This window comes from Mustela erminea, chromosome 18 (assembly GCF_009829155.1).
Source record: "Mustela erminea isolate mMusErm1 chromosome 18, mMusErm1.Pri, whole genome shotgun sequence".
NCBI lineage: Eukaryota > Metazoa > Chordata > Mammalia > Carnivora > Mustelidae > Mustela > Mustela erminea.
Window position 1 is genome coordinate 36,038,867 of NC_045631.1, and position 14,160 is coordinate 36,053,026.

Below are 14,160 nucleotides of genomic sequence, written 5' to 3' on the forward strand. Positions count from 1 at the left end.
TGCCTTCTGGAATTTATTTCCATATTTCTAAACTATTTTGCTTTTTCTTAATTTATCTTAGACATCAAAATTTTAGGTCAAAAAAAAATTTAGGTTAAATAAACACTTTACATTTTGACTATGCAAGTACTGTTACCCACTGAGCCAAACAAATGCTGAGGCATTATGATGACTTAAGATATGCTTCACATTTCTGTTGGAATTCTTTTCATTTGTTTAGATTTCTGTATTTCTGAACTCTTCTCAAACACTTTAAGTCAGCTACAGAAATTCTCTCAAGATTCCGAATCTATCAGATAATCAGCTTCAGTTTTGCCCCTGAGGTTTCTTTGTGCTTCAGTCTAGGCTAAGCTCACTAATAACGGTTGTCATCCTGAGAGGTTCTTTTTCTGTCTGTATTGAATGCAGTTTACTGGATCTCTTGTTTTTCTCCTTTGTTTTATACCCATGTATTGGTAGCATCTCCAGAGAAAAGAATCATGGGAGATAAATTTTGTGAGATTTTATATGTCTGAAAATGTCTTTTTTCTCTCTCATACTTTGGAGTTTGGTTATTAAGCTAACCTAGGAAAATTATTTTTTCACGCAGAATCCTGAAGGTTTATCTCCCAAAGTCTTCAAGCTTCTGATGGTGTTACTGACAAATCTGAGGCCATTCTGATTCATAATCCTGTGTGTCCCTGCCCCACTCCCACCATTCTGAAACTTCAGTGGTTTTTGAATGGTGCCTTTGAATGGATTTTTTTTCATCCAGTGTGCTCTGAGCATTTGAAGGACCCACTCAATCTATAGACTACTGCCCTTCAGTACTGCAAAATCTTTAATTTCCTCCCTTCTGCTTTCTCTAGAACTCCTAACTAGTGTTGTACTGATGTTATTTTTTCAAATTTTAATCTTTTCTGTTTGATCACCCATCATTCCAGCGAATTTCCTTGATTTTATTCTCAAACCTTTACACTGATTTTTATTTCACATTTCTTCAGTCCTAATTTCCAAGAGCTTTTTTTGGTTTTTTGAAAGTTCCCTTTTTATACAACATCCTATTCCTTATATACACTCTTATTTCTCTGAGGATACTAAATTTAGTTCAGACTTTTGGTATTTTAGGGTACCGGCCTGGCTCATTCCATAGAACATGCAACTCCTGATCTCAGGGTTTTGAGTTCCCCTATTGGGTATAAAGTTTACTTAAAACAACAATAAAGTATCTTTTCTTCTGCTTTCCCCATTATCCCTAATTCCACTAAACTTCCCCAGCCCCAGTTGGTTTCATTCATCTGTTGTGTTGAAGGTTTTCTTTGCATCTAACTGGTATTCCTTGGCCAGCAACCACTTCCAAAATCTAACTGGAAGTTGGTATGCATAGGCAGGGTTTGCCAACTAATGGGCTTCACCACAGGAAAATCAGGCAGCAAAATTCTTTTAGGAGATTCCCCAAGGGTCAGTACCTTAGATCATTTCTCTGGAACTGTTCACTTTCTCTAAAGAATCCTCTTCTCTTCTGCCTGGGGAAAAACATCTGGCTGTATCCTTCTAGGAACAGGGCAGAGGAAGGGAATGGGAAAACCCCACTATTAAGAATATAGACTTAACTCTCTTAATAAGTCTCATTTTTAATCATTACTGCCCTGTGCTGTGTCTGGAATCCCAACAGCAAGATTTATCCAGCCCTAATGTGTTTATAAGACTCTAGGGCAAGCACTGTGCTTAAAATAATTAACTTCTCTTTTATGTTTCTAGAATGATACTAATTATGTATCATCCTTGGGAGAAGAACATCACCGGTTTTTGTTTCGTTTTGCATTCTGTGGTTCAAATCGAACTACAGTCTTACAGGTCCAATATCTCCAGAAAAGACCCCCTAGTGTCTCCTGGGGTGCAGGGGTGGGAGACAGAACATCACCAGATGCACAGGTTTTAAGAGTCCCTCCAGGGACATGTGGCAATGTCTTTTTAGTTGACGACGTTTTAGCTGTCACAGTTGAGGGGTGCTACCGGAATCTAGTGGGCAGAAGCCAGGAATACTACTAAACATTCTACAATGCACAGGACAGCCCCCTAAAACAAAAATATCCAGCTCAAAATATCAAATGTCACAGGTGAGAGACCCTAACTGGACTTATCTTTCATTTTTAGCCCATGACTCAACTCTGCTATGATACCTGGTGCCTCCAAATGCTGAACCTATTCAGGGTTCTGCTGATCAAACACTTCCTTTTAATATCCCACTCTGCAGGCTTTTAGGGTAGAGGTTGTTCTGCTCTGTTGAGTTTGCTGCTACTCTTCCATCCACTTGTCATCTTCCAAAAATTTGCTGATATCGCTAATTGTTACCTCTTCTTCTGTTTACACCTTTTTTGTTTTTAAATTTTCATTTTAGTGGAGGGTTTTGGGAGGGAGTAGAAATAGACATGTATGTTCACTTAAGCCACCATGTTTAACTACACTGGCATTTATTAAAATACGTTCAAAAATCTAAGCCAAGAAAGAAATTATTTTATCAACAAACCTTATTTAAGAGAAAACTTTTTGGAATTTATAAAGTACCAGTTTTTATTTTAAATCATAATTTGATAAAAGCTACAAAGAAAATTCACTTACCTAGATCAGAACGAGTGTTTGTGAACAATTCCGCAGGACAAAAACCACAGAGATAATATTTACAAACCTAGTGAAGAAAAATAAAGGTACTTAACTTTTAAAAATTGTTCAGCTTTAAAACTGTAGTGGAAAAGGGTACCAAACTACTATTTTCTCATTTCTTAACCTTCATCTTTCAACCAAATAAGAACAATTTTTTTTTTGTTAAACCACATTAAATTAATGACTTTCCAACTCCCAGAGTTCAGTAAAAAATGCAGGACAGAGGCACCAGTATTTCCTACTATCTACTTTTAATCACCACTCTCCCCACATAGCAACAATATGGAAGAGAACCAGAAGAACAAATTTTACTATTGTGCATCCTTTTTGTTTTTAATAGAATTTCTATTTATCATCATAACTAATAAAACATAAGACTACTGTTCTTTGTTTAAACCGAGTCAATCTCTATAATCCTCAAAAAAGGCTCATCATTAAAAAAAAAAAATAGGGGCGCCTGGCTGGCTCCGTCTGTAGAACATGCAACTCTTGATCTCAGGGTTGTGAGTTCCAATCCCATATTGCTGCAGACGTTACTTAAAGAAAAATAAAATAAAATCTTTAAAAAAAACCAAGAGGGACGACTGGGTGCCAGGCTCAGTTGTTAGGCGTCTGCCTTTGGCTTAGGTCATGAGTCCAGGGTCCTGGGATCAAGCCCTACATCAGGCTCTTGCTCAGCAGGAGGCCTGTTGCTCCCCCCTCACACTCTTCCTGCTTGTGGATAAAATCTTAGGAAGATGAAATATAAAAAAATTAAAAATAAAAAATAAAGTAACAAATAGAGTGAACACCTCCATGGTCCCTCTCCTGACTCTAAAATATAAGCCAATACAAACTTTTTCTAGGAAGGAAATCATATAATTCTTTTGGAATTCATGTAATTCTTAAAATTATCAGTATTATTGAAGCTTAGTTTTAATAATATTTTTTACTGAAATCAAACTGACCAGATCTGAGTTTGCACTTTACCATATAATGTGTGGTTTTTCTGTAACACTTATGATTACTACTAGCTACAAGATTTGTCATAAACTGATACTTGTTTTTAAAAATTAAAATACTTGTGGGGCGCCTAGGTGGCTCTGTGGGTTAAAGCCTCTGCCTTTGGCTCAGGTCATGATTCCAGGGTCCTGGGATCGAGCCCCGCATTGGGCTCTCTTGCTCAGCAGGGAGCCTGCTTTCTCCTCTCTCCCTCTGCCTGCCTCTCTGTCTACTTGTGATTACTGTCTGTCAAATAAATAAATAAAATCTTTTAAAAAAATTTAAAAAAAAATACTTGTGATTTCCCACAGCTATGTAGTTTTACTATAAAACTTAAGCCTTATTCATACAAATAAGACTTTCTAAAAACAACAACAACAACAACAACAACAACAAAAAACCCAGCAGATTCTTGGGGGCACCTGGCTGACTCAGTTGGTGGAGCATGGGACTCCTTATTTCAGGACCATGAGCTCAAGCCCCACGTTAAAAAACAAACAAACAAACAAACAAAAAAGGACAAACATAGATTCTAACTGGTCAAAACTTCAAATGTACTATGTCAGTTTTTAAATGAAATATAATTCCAAAAAAATTGAAATGAACACACTCTCAAATCTAGTAAGTACCGCATGTGATTTTAATTTAAAGTGGCCCCATAGGGAGGCCTGGGTGGCTCAGTTAGTTAAGCATCTGCCTTGGACTCAGGTCATGATCTCAGGGTCCTGGGATGGGGCTCCGTTTCTCCCTCTGCCCCTCCCCCTTGCTCATTCTCTCTAGTAAATAAAAAATATTTTAAATAAATAATAAATATACATAACGAGAGAGAGTGTGGCACTTATGGGCAGCTGGTTGGCTCAGTCCGTGGAGCATGCAACTGTTTCTTGATCTTGCAGTGGTGAATTTGAGTCTTATACTGGGTGTAGTAATTAAATGAATTTTTTTAAAAAGATTTTTATTTATTTATTTGACAGGCAGAGATTGCAAGTAGGCAGAAAGGCAGGTAGAGGGAAGGGTAGCCGGCTCCCTGCTGAGCAGAGAGCACGATTCCAGGACTCCAGGACCCCGAGATTATGACCTGAGCCGAAGGCAGAGGCTTAACCCATTGAGCCACCCAGGCACCCCTGATTAAATGAATTTTTAAAACAGCCTTAAAAAATAAAGTGTGATTTAATTTTAAGTGACATTTTCATTTTGAAAGGTAGAAAATGGCACTTCAACAATCACTTAACACTACATGTTAAAAACACTGCAGGAAATCCAAGACTGAGTAAGATCGACTCCTCAAGAAGATGACAGTCTAACAGAAGTCAATAACAAAAAAACAAGAGTGTTAGAATACACATCCAACACTAGATACAGAAGTGATTTTAGTCAGGAATGCCAGGTTATCTATCACAGGTGGTGAAGCCTGAACTGCTTCTTAAATTAAGAAGTAGAAAGACTGCAAGACATTCTAGGCATAAGGAAAACATTGTGAAAAAGACTTAACCCAGTATGAAATGGCCAAGTGTGAAACAGGTATGTCTGGAGAGAGAACACCGCGCAGAGTTTGAATCTTGGCTGACACCCACTGTGAACTACAGACTTTAACTGCTTTGGTTTCCATGTATGAAAAAAAAAAAAAAAAAGACAATATTTCACAGTGGATTTTAACACTTAAATTATGTTTGTTACGCTAGGAGAGAGGGGAAAATTTGTCTGATTTTTACACTACTCAAGCTACTTTTTAAAAAATGGTTTTAGGCAGTAGATACACCAAGTAAGACATGACTGGCCATGGGCTAAACATGTGCTTCTTAAAATTTAGTCCAATCACCCCATGTGAGATAAGAGAGAACAAATGACCTGCCCTAAAGATATCGAGCTATTTACAGAATCCAGATTAGAACCCCCCTTTCTCAATCTGGATCTATATCCCCTTTCCACTCAACTCTCCTTAAAATACTACTGTAACACAATGGCACATCAAAATATTACTCTACCCATTAAACTCTAGCTACTCAGACTGCTTCTTTAACCCTCCCCAGGGACTAAAGATCTTTTAAACTGTCTTTCAGGGGCGCGTGGGTGGCTCTGCCCTTTCCCTACCTCTCTGCCTACTTGTGATCTGTCAAATAAATATATAAAATCTTAAAAAAAAATGAACAAACACTACTGTCTTTTACTCAGCAAGTCTTCACGAAATAGCCATCATGGAGTTAATAGTCTGATAACCAAAGGTGGGAGGGGCAGATACTTAGGGAGTGGGGTAGGGCCTGAATTCTTGAGATTTATCCTCTTGATAAATCTAAGGCAACGCTACTGACAAGAGTTCCATCTCAACAGCATTATTTAGTGAATCCACTACCAGTGACGAGAAAGCAGAAATACATTCAAACTTAGAAATCTGACTCAAAATTTTAGTTGCAAATTACTACCATATTAAACAAAGTCAAACTGTCAAAAATTAAAACAATTATCTGGCCTGTGAAACAGTACCAGGAAAATGACATTCTAAACAATACTAGAGGGCTGTGGGACAATTTGGCAGCATCATCAAAATATAAAAAGTGCATTCGCCTTAGCCATTACCCTTCTGAGCCCTACAAGTGACTCAGCTTTATGTACCAGAATGTTCACTGCAGCCTGGCTGGTAATGGAAAAAGAAAAAACCAAGGTAGATTTATTATCTTTTTTTTTTTTTTTTTTTTGAAGACTTTATTTACTTGAGAGAGCAAGCACAAGCACACAGGTGGGGGCGTGCAGGCAAAGGAGGAGAGAGAAGCAGGCTCCCTGCTGAGCAGGGAGCTTGATGCAGGGCTCCATCCCAGGACCCTGGGATATGATGCACCTGAAGGCAGATGCTTAACAGACTGAGCCACCCAGACGCCCCTGCTTTTTTAAAATTTTTTTATTGTTAGGGCCTGGATGACCCAGTGGGTTAAGCGTCTGCCTTCAGCTCAGGTCATGGTCTCAGGGTCCTGGGATTGAGCCCTGCATCCGGCTCTCTGCTTGGCAGGGAGCCTGCTCCCCCTGCCCCCCCACTTCTCTGCCTGCCTCTCTGCCTACTTGTGATCTGTCAAATAATAAATAAAATCTTTTAAAAAAATTTTATTTTTAAAGTAATCTCTAGGGACGCCTGGGTGGCTCAGTTGGTTAAGCAGCTGCCTTCGGCTCAGGTCATGATCCCAGCGTCCTGGGATCGAGTCCCGCATCGGGCTCCTTGCTCCGCAGGGAGCCTGCTTCTCCCTCTGACTCTGCCTTCCACTCTGTCTGCCTGTGCTCGCTCTCGCTCGCTCTCTCTCTGACAAATAAATAAATAAAATCTTTAAATAAAAAAAAAAAATTAAAGTAATCTCTATACCCAACGTGGAGCTCGAACTCACAACCCAAGATCAAGCACAAGATGCCACAATAGAAATGGAAATTGTTAAATATACATTTATACATATTATTACATTAAGCTCCCTATAACTTTCACTTAATGTGTATATACATAAGCTTTTAGGAAAAGAGGAATTTGGCAATGAGGAGGGGAGGCAAGAACAGACTTACTGTTTATTTCTAAGTTAAATTTTAATTTTTTACAGCAAGCATGTCTCCTTTGGGAAAAAAATAATTTTAATGGCGTTAAACTCAGAGGGAAAACAAATCCATTTCCAATATATTAATGGAATCAATCTTTAAAGGAAAGAACATTATTTAATGCAAAGAAAACTTAACACACAAGCTGGGAGACTTAAGCAAGTTTAAGTATCTTAACTCAAAATATGCTGAGAAATCCACCTTAACAAAAACAATCCTTTTTTTTTTTTAGTATTTAATATTCACTTCTTCAAGGCACAAGCAACTCTGGTCATCCATTTAGACCACATCTGATCACAAAAGTACCTTAAGAATACCTTGCTGATTTTTTTTCTTTACCCGCTTGAATCAAACAATGAGAGAATTCTTCCTTGAGCTAATCAAGTATTTTCAAAGCCATCTGCATCATTTTTGTTGAACTGCTTTCCCTAATTCAGTTGAATTCCTAGTTGTTTCTCACCCCACAGGCCAGCTAGTTATTATTTACAGATAAAAAAGCCTTCAAATCATTAAAGGACATATAAATGTCTTTACAGACAACTATGAGTTTCTTTGGTATTCTAAGTTACTAACAACCTTGGATACATTTTTTGTTCCACGCGATAACAAGTCCATTTTATAAACAAATCATAAAAAGAATTTATTCAATTTCTATTTCTGGTCATCTAAATATTGGAATTTAAAATTCATCATGTTGGCAACAGTCCATCTGATACTCAATCTGCTTAGAAACCTTCAATTGTTTCCCAATATAATTTTAGTCCCAACTTTTTTTTTTTCCTAAGATTTTACTTGTCAGAGAGAGAGCATGAGCAGGAGAGCACAAGGAGGGGGAGCAGCAGGTAGAGTGCGAAGCAGGATCCCCACTGAGCAAGGAGCCCACTGTGGTACTGGATTCCAGGACCCTGGAATCATGACCTGAGCCTAAGGCAGGCACTTAGAGGTCTGAGCCACCCAGGCGTCCCAAGTCCGAACTTTTAACAAAGCTTATAAAAACCACTCAAAACCGGGGCGCCTGGGTGGCTCAGTGGGTTAAGCCACTGCCTTCGGCTCGGGTCATGATCTCAGGGTCCTGGGATCGAGTCCCACGTCGGGCTCTCTGCTCGGCGGGGAGCCTGCTTCCCTCTCTCTCTGCCTGCCTGCCTCTCCGTCTGCTTGTGATTTCTGTCAGTCAAATAAATGAATAAAATCTTAAAAAGAAAAAAAAAACACTCAAAACCGATTCCTGCCCATTTATCAACATGCTCCCTTCCCCAACAAAAAAAGAACATGAGGGGCACCTGGGTGGCTCAGTGGGTTAAGCCTCTGCCTTTGGCTCAGGTCGTGATCTCAGGGTCCTGGGATGGAGCCCCACATCGGGCTCTCTGCTCAGTGGCGAGCCTGCTTCCCCCCCCCACCCCCCGCGTGCCTGCCTCTCTGCAATCTCTGTCAAATAAATAAAATCTTAAAAAAAAAAAAAAAAGAACACGGGCTCCAGCCATAGTACTGTTCACAATTTTTCAGGCCTAAGATTTTTTCCAGCCCCTGGTTAACTAACATCTGTCTTCTCTCCCACTCCCTGAGGCCAATTCCTATTAATCCTTCAGGTCCCAATATTGAAGAGCCACTTGAACAGGCCTTTCCCAAGTACCCCAGTCTAGCTTATTAGAGGTCCCTCTCATGTGCTCTTTTCTGGACCCTACACATGTCCTATGGCACGTACCAAATTATGTTACAAAAGCATGTTTAGTCCTTTACATTTGCCATCAGACTAATGGTTCTCTCAGGCCAAGCGCCATAACCATACTATTAGAGTGCTACATGTTTGTTGAATAAATGAATACATGAAATTCCTCCAAGTTACAAATAAGAAATGATGAGAAAACTGGGGCACCTGGATGGTGCAGTCAGTTACACAGCTGACTCTTGGTTTCCACTCAGGTGGTGATCTCAGGGTCATGAGATGGAGCCCAGTGCTGGGCTCAGCATGGGGTCTGCTTTAAGACTCTCTCCCTGTCCCCAAAATAAATAAATCTTTTTTAAAAAAGGAGAGAGAAAACATGAGAAAATTAAGCATATTTCATAAAACAAAGAAGCACTATTACTAACTTAAACTACTTTCTCCCCTTGTGAAGAAATCAACTCTAATGATAAATTTTTCCTAAAGCGATCAAATAAATATTAAAGAAATACCTTAATATTTTCAATGTGATGGTAATATTGTGGTTATGCCTTCTTGAAGTTCTTATATTTTAAAGATAAATAATAATGTACTTAAAGCTTAAATGATAGAACTTCAAAATAAAGAAAAGGATAGGGAATATAGAAAAATAACACTGGCAACGTTCTGATAACATTGCATTAGGTGTGGGTACATAGAGAATTTATTCTACTTCTGTATATATTTTGGGAAGAAGAAGGAAACAGCAGTTATCTACACATACAAACAGATTGCTACTTGGAGAAGACCAACACTTACCACGTACTACGGAGTAGGACCAGAAATGCCTACATTTCTGTCAGAAAGAACATTTGGGTGACTCTAAACTAAAACTATCCAATAAAATACCTAGATTAGATGTCATGCACTATAATTACTAATTTCTGTTTCCCAAGTTTACAAGTAAAAGTGTAGACAGAGCTTTAACTTTTCTTTTCCGAACAACTTTCAGTGTCAGTGAAAATACCTGTTAACATTCTGAAGATTAGAAAAGAACATTTAGTTCAATTCCCTCCATAAATTATTAAACCGTCACTGAACAGGTGGCACACTTGAGTTTGATAAATTATGAAAGAAATCCCATTTTGGATATTATTAGAACCAGTTAAATAATCTCATTTCTGGGTTCAGATCTACATGTAAAAACCTCAATTTGAACTATAAAATTCCTGTTATATAATATAAAAATAATGAAAGCTCTAGATCAAACTGTAAAATCTCCCACAAAAAAGTTTAAAGAACAGGGGGCACCTGCATGGCTTAGTTAGTTAAGCATCAGGCTGTTGATGTTAGCACAGGCCATGCTCTTAGGGTTCTGAGATGGAGTTCTGTGCTGTGTTCAATGCCAGCCTCTGCGCTGGGAGTGGGAAGTGCTTAAGATTTTCTGTCAGCCCCTCCCCCTCTCTTAACTAAATAAATTGGGGGGGGGGGAATCCCCCACAATCTAAATTATTCAGATGAGGAGACGGCTATCATGCCTTCTCTAGCAAAGACTGAAATCTCCCCATGTGGACACTAACTGAAAGGTGCTCATGCTAGGCAGTTAAAAAATCAGATGCTTTCCTCATTACTGTGGTTGTTTAGAATTAACGGGGCAGAGCAAACAAACTGCTTAATGCAAAATACTAACATCAAGAAATTGTAAAATATTAATAGGCGAGGCAGTAGGATATATGAATGAATCCTTGGGATGGTATTAAAACTAATCTGACTTTAGCTGAAAACTACTTTCTCTCACATCAAGGTAACAATCTACAAGTTGGAAATGCTGTAAAACCCCAGTGCAGCACTTTCCAAGATTTACCGGGGATAGTGATTACAGAAAAACCATTACAAACAAAGGAAAGGTCAGTAATTTACATCACTGATGCATACTTCACTTAAAAATGAGCTTCAAGGGCTATGGGCTCACAATTAAAAACCCAAGACTAATCACGTGGGTCAGGAAGCTACAGTTCACAAGCTTTAGAATGTTTAAGAGGCCACTTAAAGAAAACCCAGATTTCTGGGGCCGTCCCACAGGCCTACAGATTGGAATCTCTTCAGGCAAAGAAGAGAAATCTGCATTTAAAACAAATCCCACAGGTTGGTCAAATACAGACAACCAAGAACTACCTTTACCAGTATGGTAAAGTTTCCATTTCAATTGTTAAACAAAAGGACTCCACCCCGCTGAAATGCTTTTCCCATCCAGTGCAAAGGTAGCAAAGAAAAATTTCCAGATAGAAGAGGAATGTAAAAATATTTGAAATATCAGGTTCAATGATCCTGAAACCTTTACACTGTATGTTGGGGTTGTCCATTTTTTCCCAGGATTTTACCACGACTAACCAACAGCCTAAGATATTCAAATAACCCGGAAGTGATGTCACGAGCTTCCACAGCTTTATTTTACCCCGAAGTAATTCAGTCTTATTTCGAAGAGGCCCTGTGCTTTGTTCCAGGTCAACATCAACCTTCTCCCCGAACCCCAGCAGACATCAATCTGAAATAGCAGTAATTTGACTTTTTCAAATCCCTGGATTGGGAATGAAGTAAATCTGTCATTCAGGCATAAAGAATCTTGGTGACAGTGCCGAGAATTTAAAATCAATGAGAAACACCTTAGGGGGCACCTGGGTGACTCAGTGGGTTAAAGCCTCTGCCTTCGGCTTAGGTCAGGATCTCAGGGTCCTGGGATCAAGCCCCGCATCGGGCTCTCTGCTCAGCAGGGAGCCTGCTTCTTCCCTCTCTCTCTGCCTACTTGCAATCTATCAAATAAATAAATATTTTTTTAAAAAATGAGAAACACCTTAAGCCAAAGATTAGGGCTGAGATGACAGAAGACTTAAACGGCAATTCCCAGAGCCCCACTGCCAACTATAAACCCATGGTATACAAAGCAATGTGGCAATATAGTAGTATCAAGAAAACAAAGTTTCTTCACAACATATGTTCAAAACCAAGGAGGCACAGATTTTAGACTGTTCCAGTTGATAAGCAGGCAGTCAAAAGCAATTTTCTTTTTAACCCCAAATACATTATGTCCAAAATGTCCTATCTGCACATCAACTAAATCATAATGTTCTTTGTTTTGCAAGACAAGATGGAAAGATCCCTAAGTAATAAAAGAAAAATGGACTTCACAGTGACAAATGCCTAGAAAAAAAGAGGATCAAAATAAGCAACGAAGTTACTCAGCTTCCTATTTAACAAGCAGGGGAAAAACCCCAATGTCAGAAAAGAAAGAAGGGGGGGTGGAGAAAAGCTTTCAAAAAGCTTCCCCTCTCTTGAAGTCAACAACAAACTTGTGAATTTGACCCCACACAATAAATTTTACCATTACCCTTCATACTACTTTGGAATCAAGCAACAACCCACTACAGCTTAGGCACTTACTTAAGATACTGAAAGGACTCATCTAGCACCGCTTATTTTCCTGAATTACAAAAGAAATTTTACTCTGACCAAAACCTACATTAAAAAACAAAACACAACTTTTTTAGAAAACCTACTGTCCAACTATACCTATTTTGATTAGTAACTGCCTTTAAATTACCACGTTGTTTGACTGTAATTGCAAACAACGTAGGATTCGAATCTACATCTCTTCTCTAGACCTAACATAAACCTAACACTGCCATGTTCAAAACACTTGAAATGCACGGGTATCTGCACAGACGTCAGTCTGATAGAACTGTGGTGAGTGAACAGGACTACAAAGATTAGGTTTAGTTTTGCCGCTTAACTTTGCCAAGAGACCCTGGGTGGCCTCTCAAGTCTTATCTGTGAAACTAGGGTTATAGTTACCCTTTACTCATAAGGTAAAAAGGACCAAATGAGTTGTGTTTCATTCAAATATAATTGTCTTATTAGTTTCAGGAGTACCAGATAATGATTCAACAATTCTACACGTTTCTCAGGGCTCATCAAGATACCTGTACTCTTATCAAAGGAGTCTTGCAGTGAAGAAAAAAACATGACAACCATCTACAAGAAGAGCTAGCTTAATTGAAACGTGCTGCTCTCAAACGGTATCTGTAAATCATCACGGGAAACCCTACCAAGTTATGACCTCTTGGAATTTTATTTCCTCACGTAAGCATCGAAATGGACCCTTTCTGGAAGTAATACAATGCCACGATTTTTATCACTAACCCTCCCCAGAAATTTCGGTCTAAAAACGACGCTCAACCCAAATAACGGAAGAATGTGTCTTCTTCTCTATCAAATAAGGTTAAAAACTCAAGAGCCGCTAGATATAAAAAAATCTTTTCCCGCGTTTCCCTGCCTTTTTAAGGTGCTTTTCAATTCTGCCAAAGGCCCTCTCAGACTTCCTCGATACTAAAACAACAACAAAAACAAACCATCCCTCATCCCCGGACCCCGGCGGGCTCCTCCCCCGCCGCCACAGGATCAGACACTCGACCCGGTGCGGCCCGCGCCCCAAATCGCGCCGACGACCGGACGGGCCCCAGCCCGCGCCGCTCCCCAGCCCGCGCCGCTCCCCTCCCCCACGGCGCCCGGGCACAGACCCAAGGCCCGCGGGACTTACGCTCTCGTGGTCCCACCGCACGTTGCTGCGCTTCTCGTCCGGGGCGAGGTTTCGGTCCCGGCCCATTAACTCATCCAACAATTGTGCGGCCGAAATCATGGTGCTTTTCTCGGGCGGCTGCTCCCACCTGCCCTGGCACCAGCCAAAGAAAACGCCGGCGACACAGTCGCCAACCCCTCTGGCCCTCTCGCAGGCCGAAAAGCCTCCTCTAAAGAGGAGCCGATAAGACAAAATGGCCGCCGCGCGGGCGCCTTCCCAGCATGCCGTGCGCGCGCGTGCGCCCGCCGGGACACGCCCAGATCTGGGAGGTGAGGAGGCGTCCGCTTCCGCCGCCCCGGGGGCGGGGCTTGCCGAAACCGGGCTCGGATTCCGCTTCTGCGGGTAGCAGCGCCCTACTCCGCGCCCGACGGAACTAAGGGCCACGCGGCTTCGTAACGCAGCACGTCTGCCTCCCCAGGCTCGGGTCTTCCCCGAGCTCTTTCGCTGGGAGCCTCCGTGTGGAACCTTGGACTCCGCTCGGAAAATGAACCCTTCGCACCACGGGGTGCAGTCGGTACCATCTTCCAGTGGAGGAGGCTGAAGATCTGGCCTCCCAATTCCGGGTTCCGACCTCCTGTTCCTAGTCACTTGCGCTCGCCTCCTCCTTTACCCAGCTGTCCTCCCACCCCAATTCCCCTGATTCACTGGGTGGGAAATCAAGCAGGGAGAAAGAGAGATAACACGGTTTCTATAAAGT

The 14,160-nt window shown here is 40.7% G+C and overlaps 1 protein-coding gene across 9 annotated transcripts in view; it reads right to left on the reverse strand.

The window, feature by feature from the left end:
- The window catches only part of LUC7L3 (LUC7 like 3 pre-mRNA splicing factor), a 31,888-nt gene extending 18,202 nt beyond the window's left edge, over positions 1-13,686 (reverse strand). For 4 of the 9 annotated variants that reach the window (XR_004280461.1, XR_004280460.1, XR_004280464.1 and 1 more), the window contains exons 1-2: positions 13,425-13,685; positions 2,602-2,668 (exon numbers count right to left, since the gene is read on the reverse strand). Coding sequence is in view for 3 of the 9 variants with exons in the window: in XM_032320177.1 (XP_032176068.1) it covers positions 2,602-2,668; positions 13,425-13,523 (166 nt within the window). In the remaining 6 variants the exon portion in view is untranslated. Of the gene's footprint in view, positions 1-1,448; positions 1,534-2,601; positions 2,669-13,424 lie in introns of those variants that run through there. The other 5 variants (XR_004280463.1, XR_004280462.1, XM_032320180.1 and 2 more) reach the window with 3 other exon arrangements.
- Between the last annotated feature and the right edge of the window lie 474 nt (positions 13,687-14,160).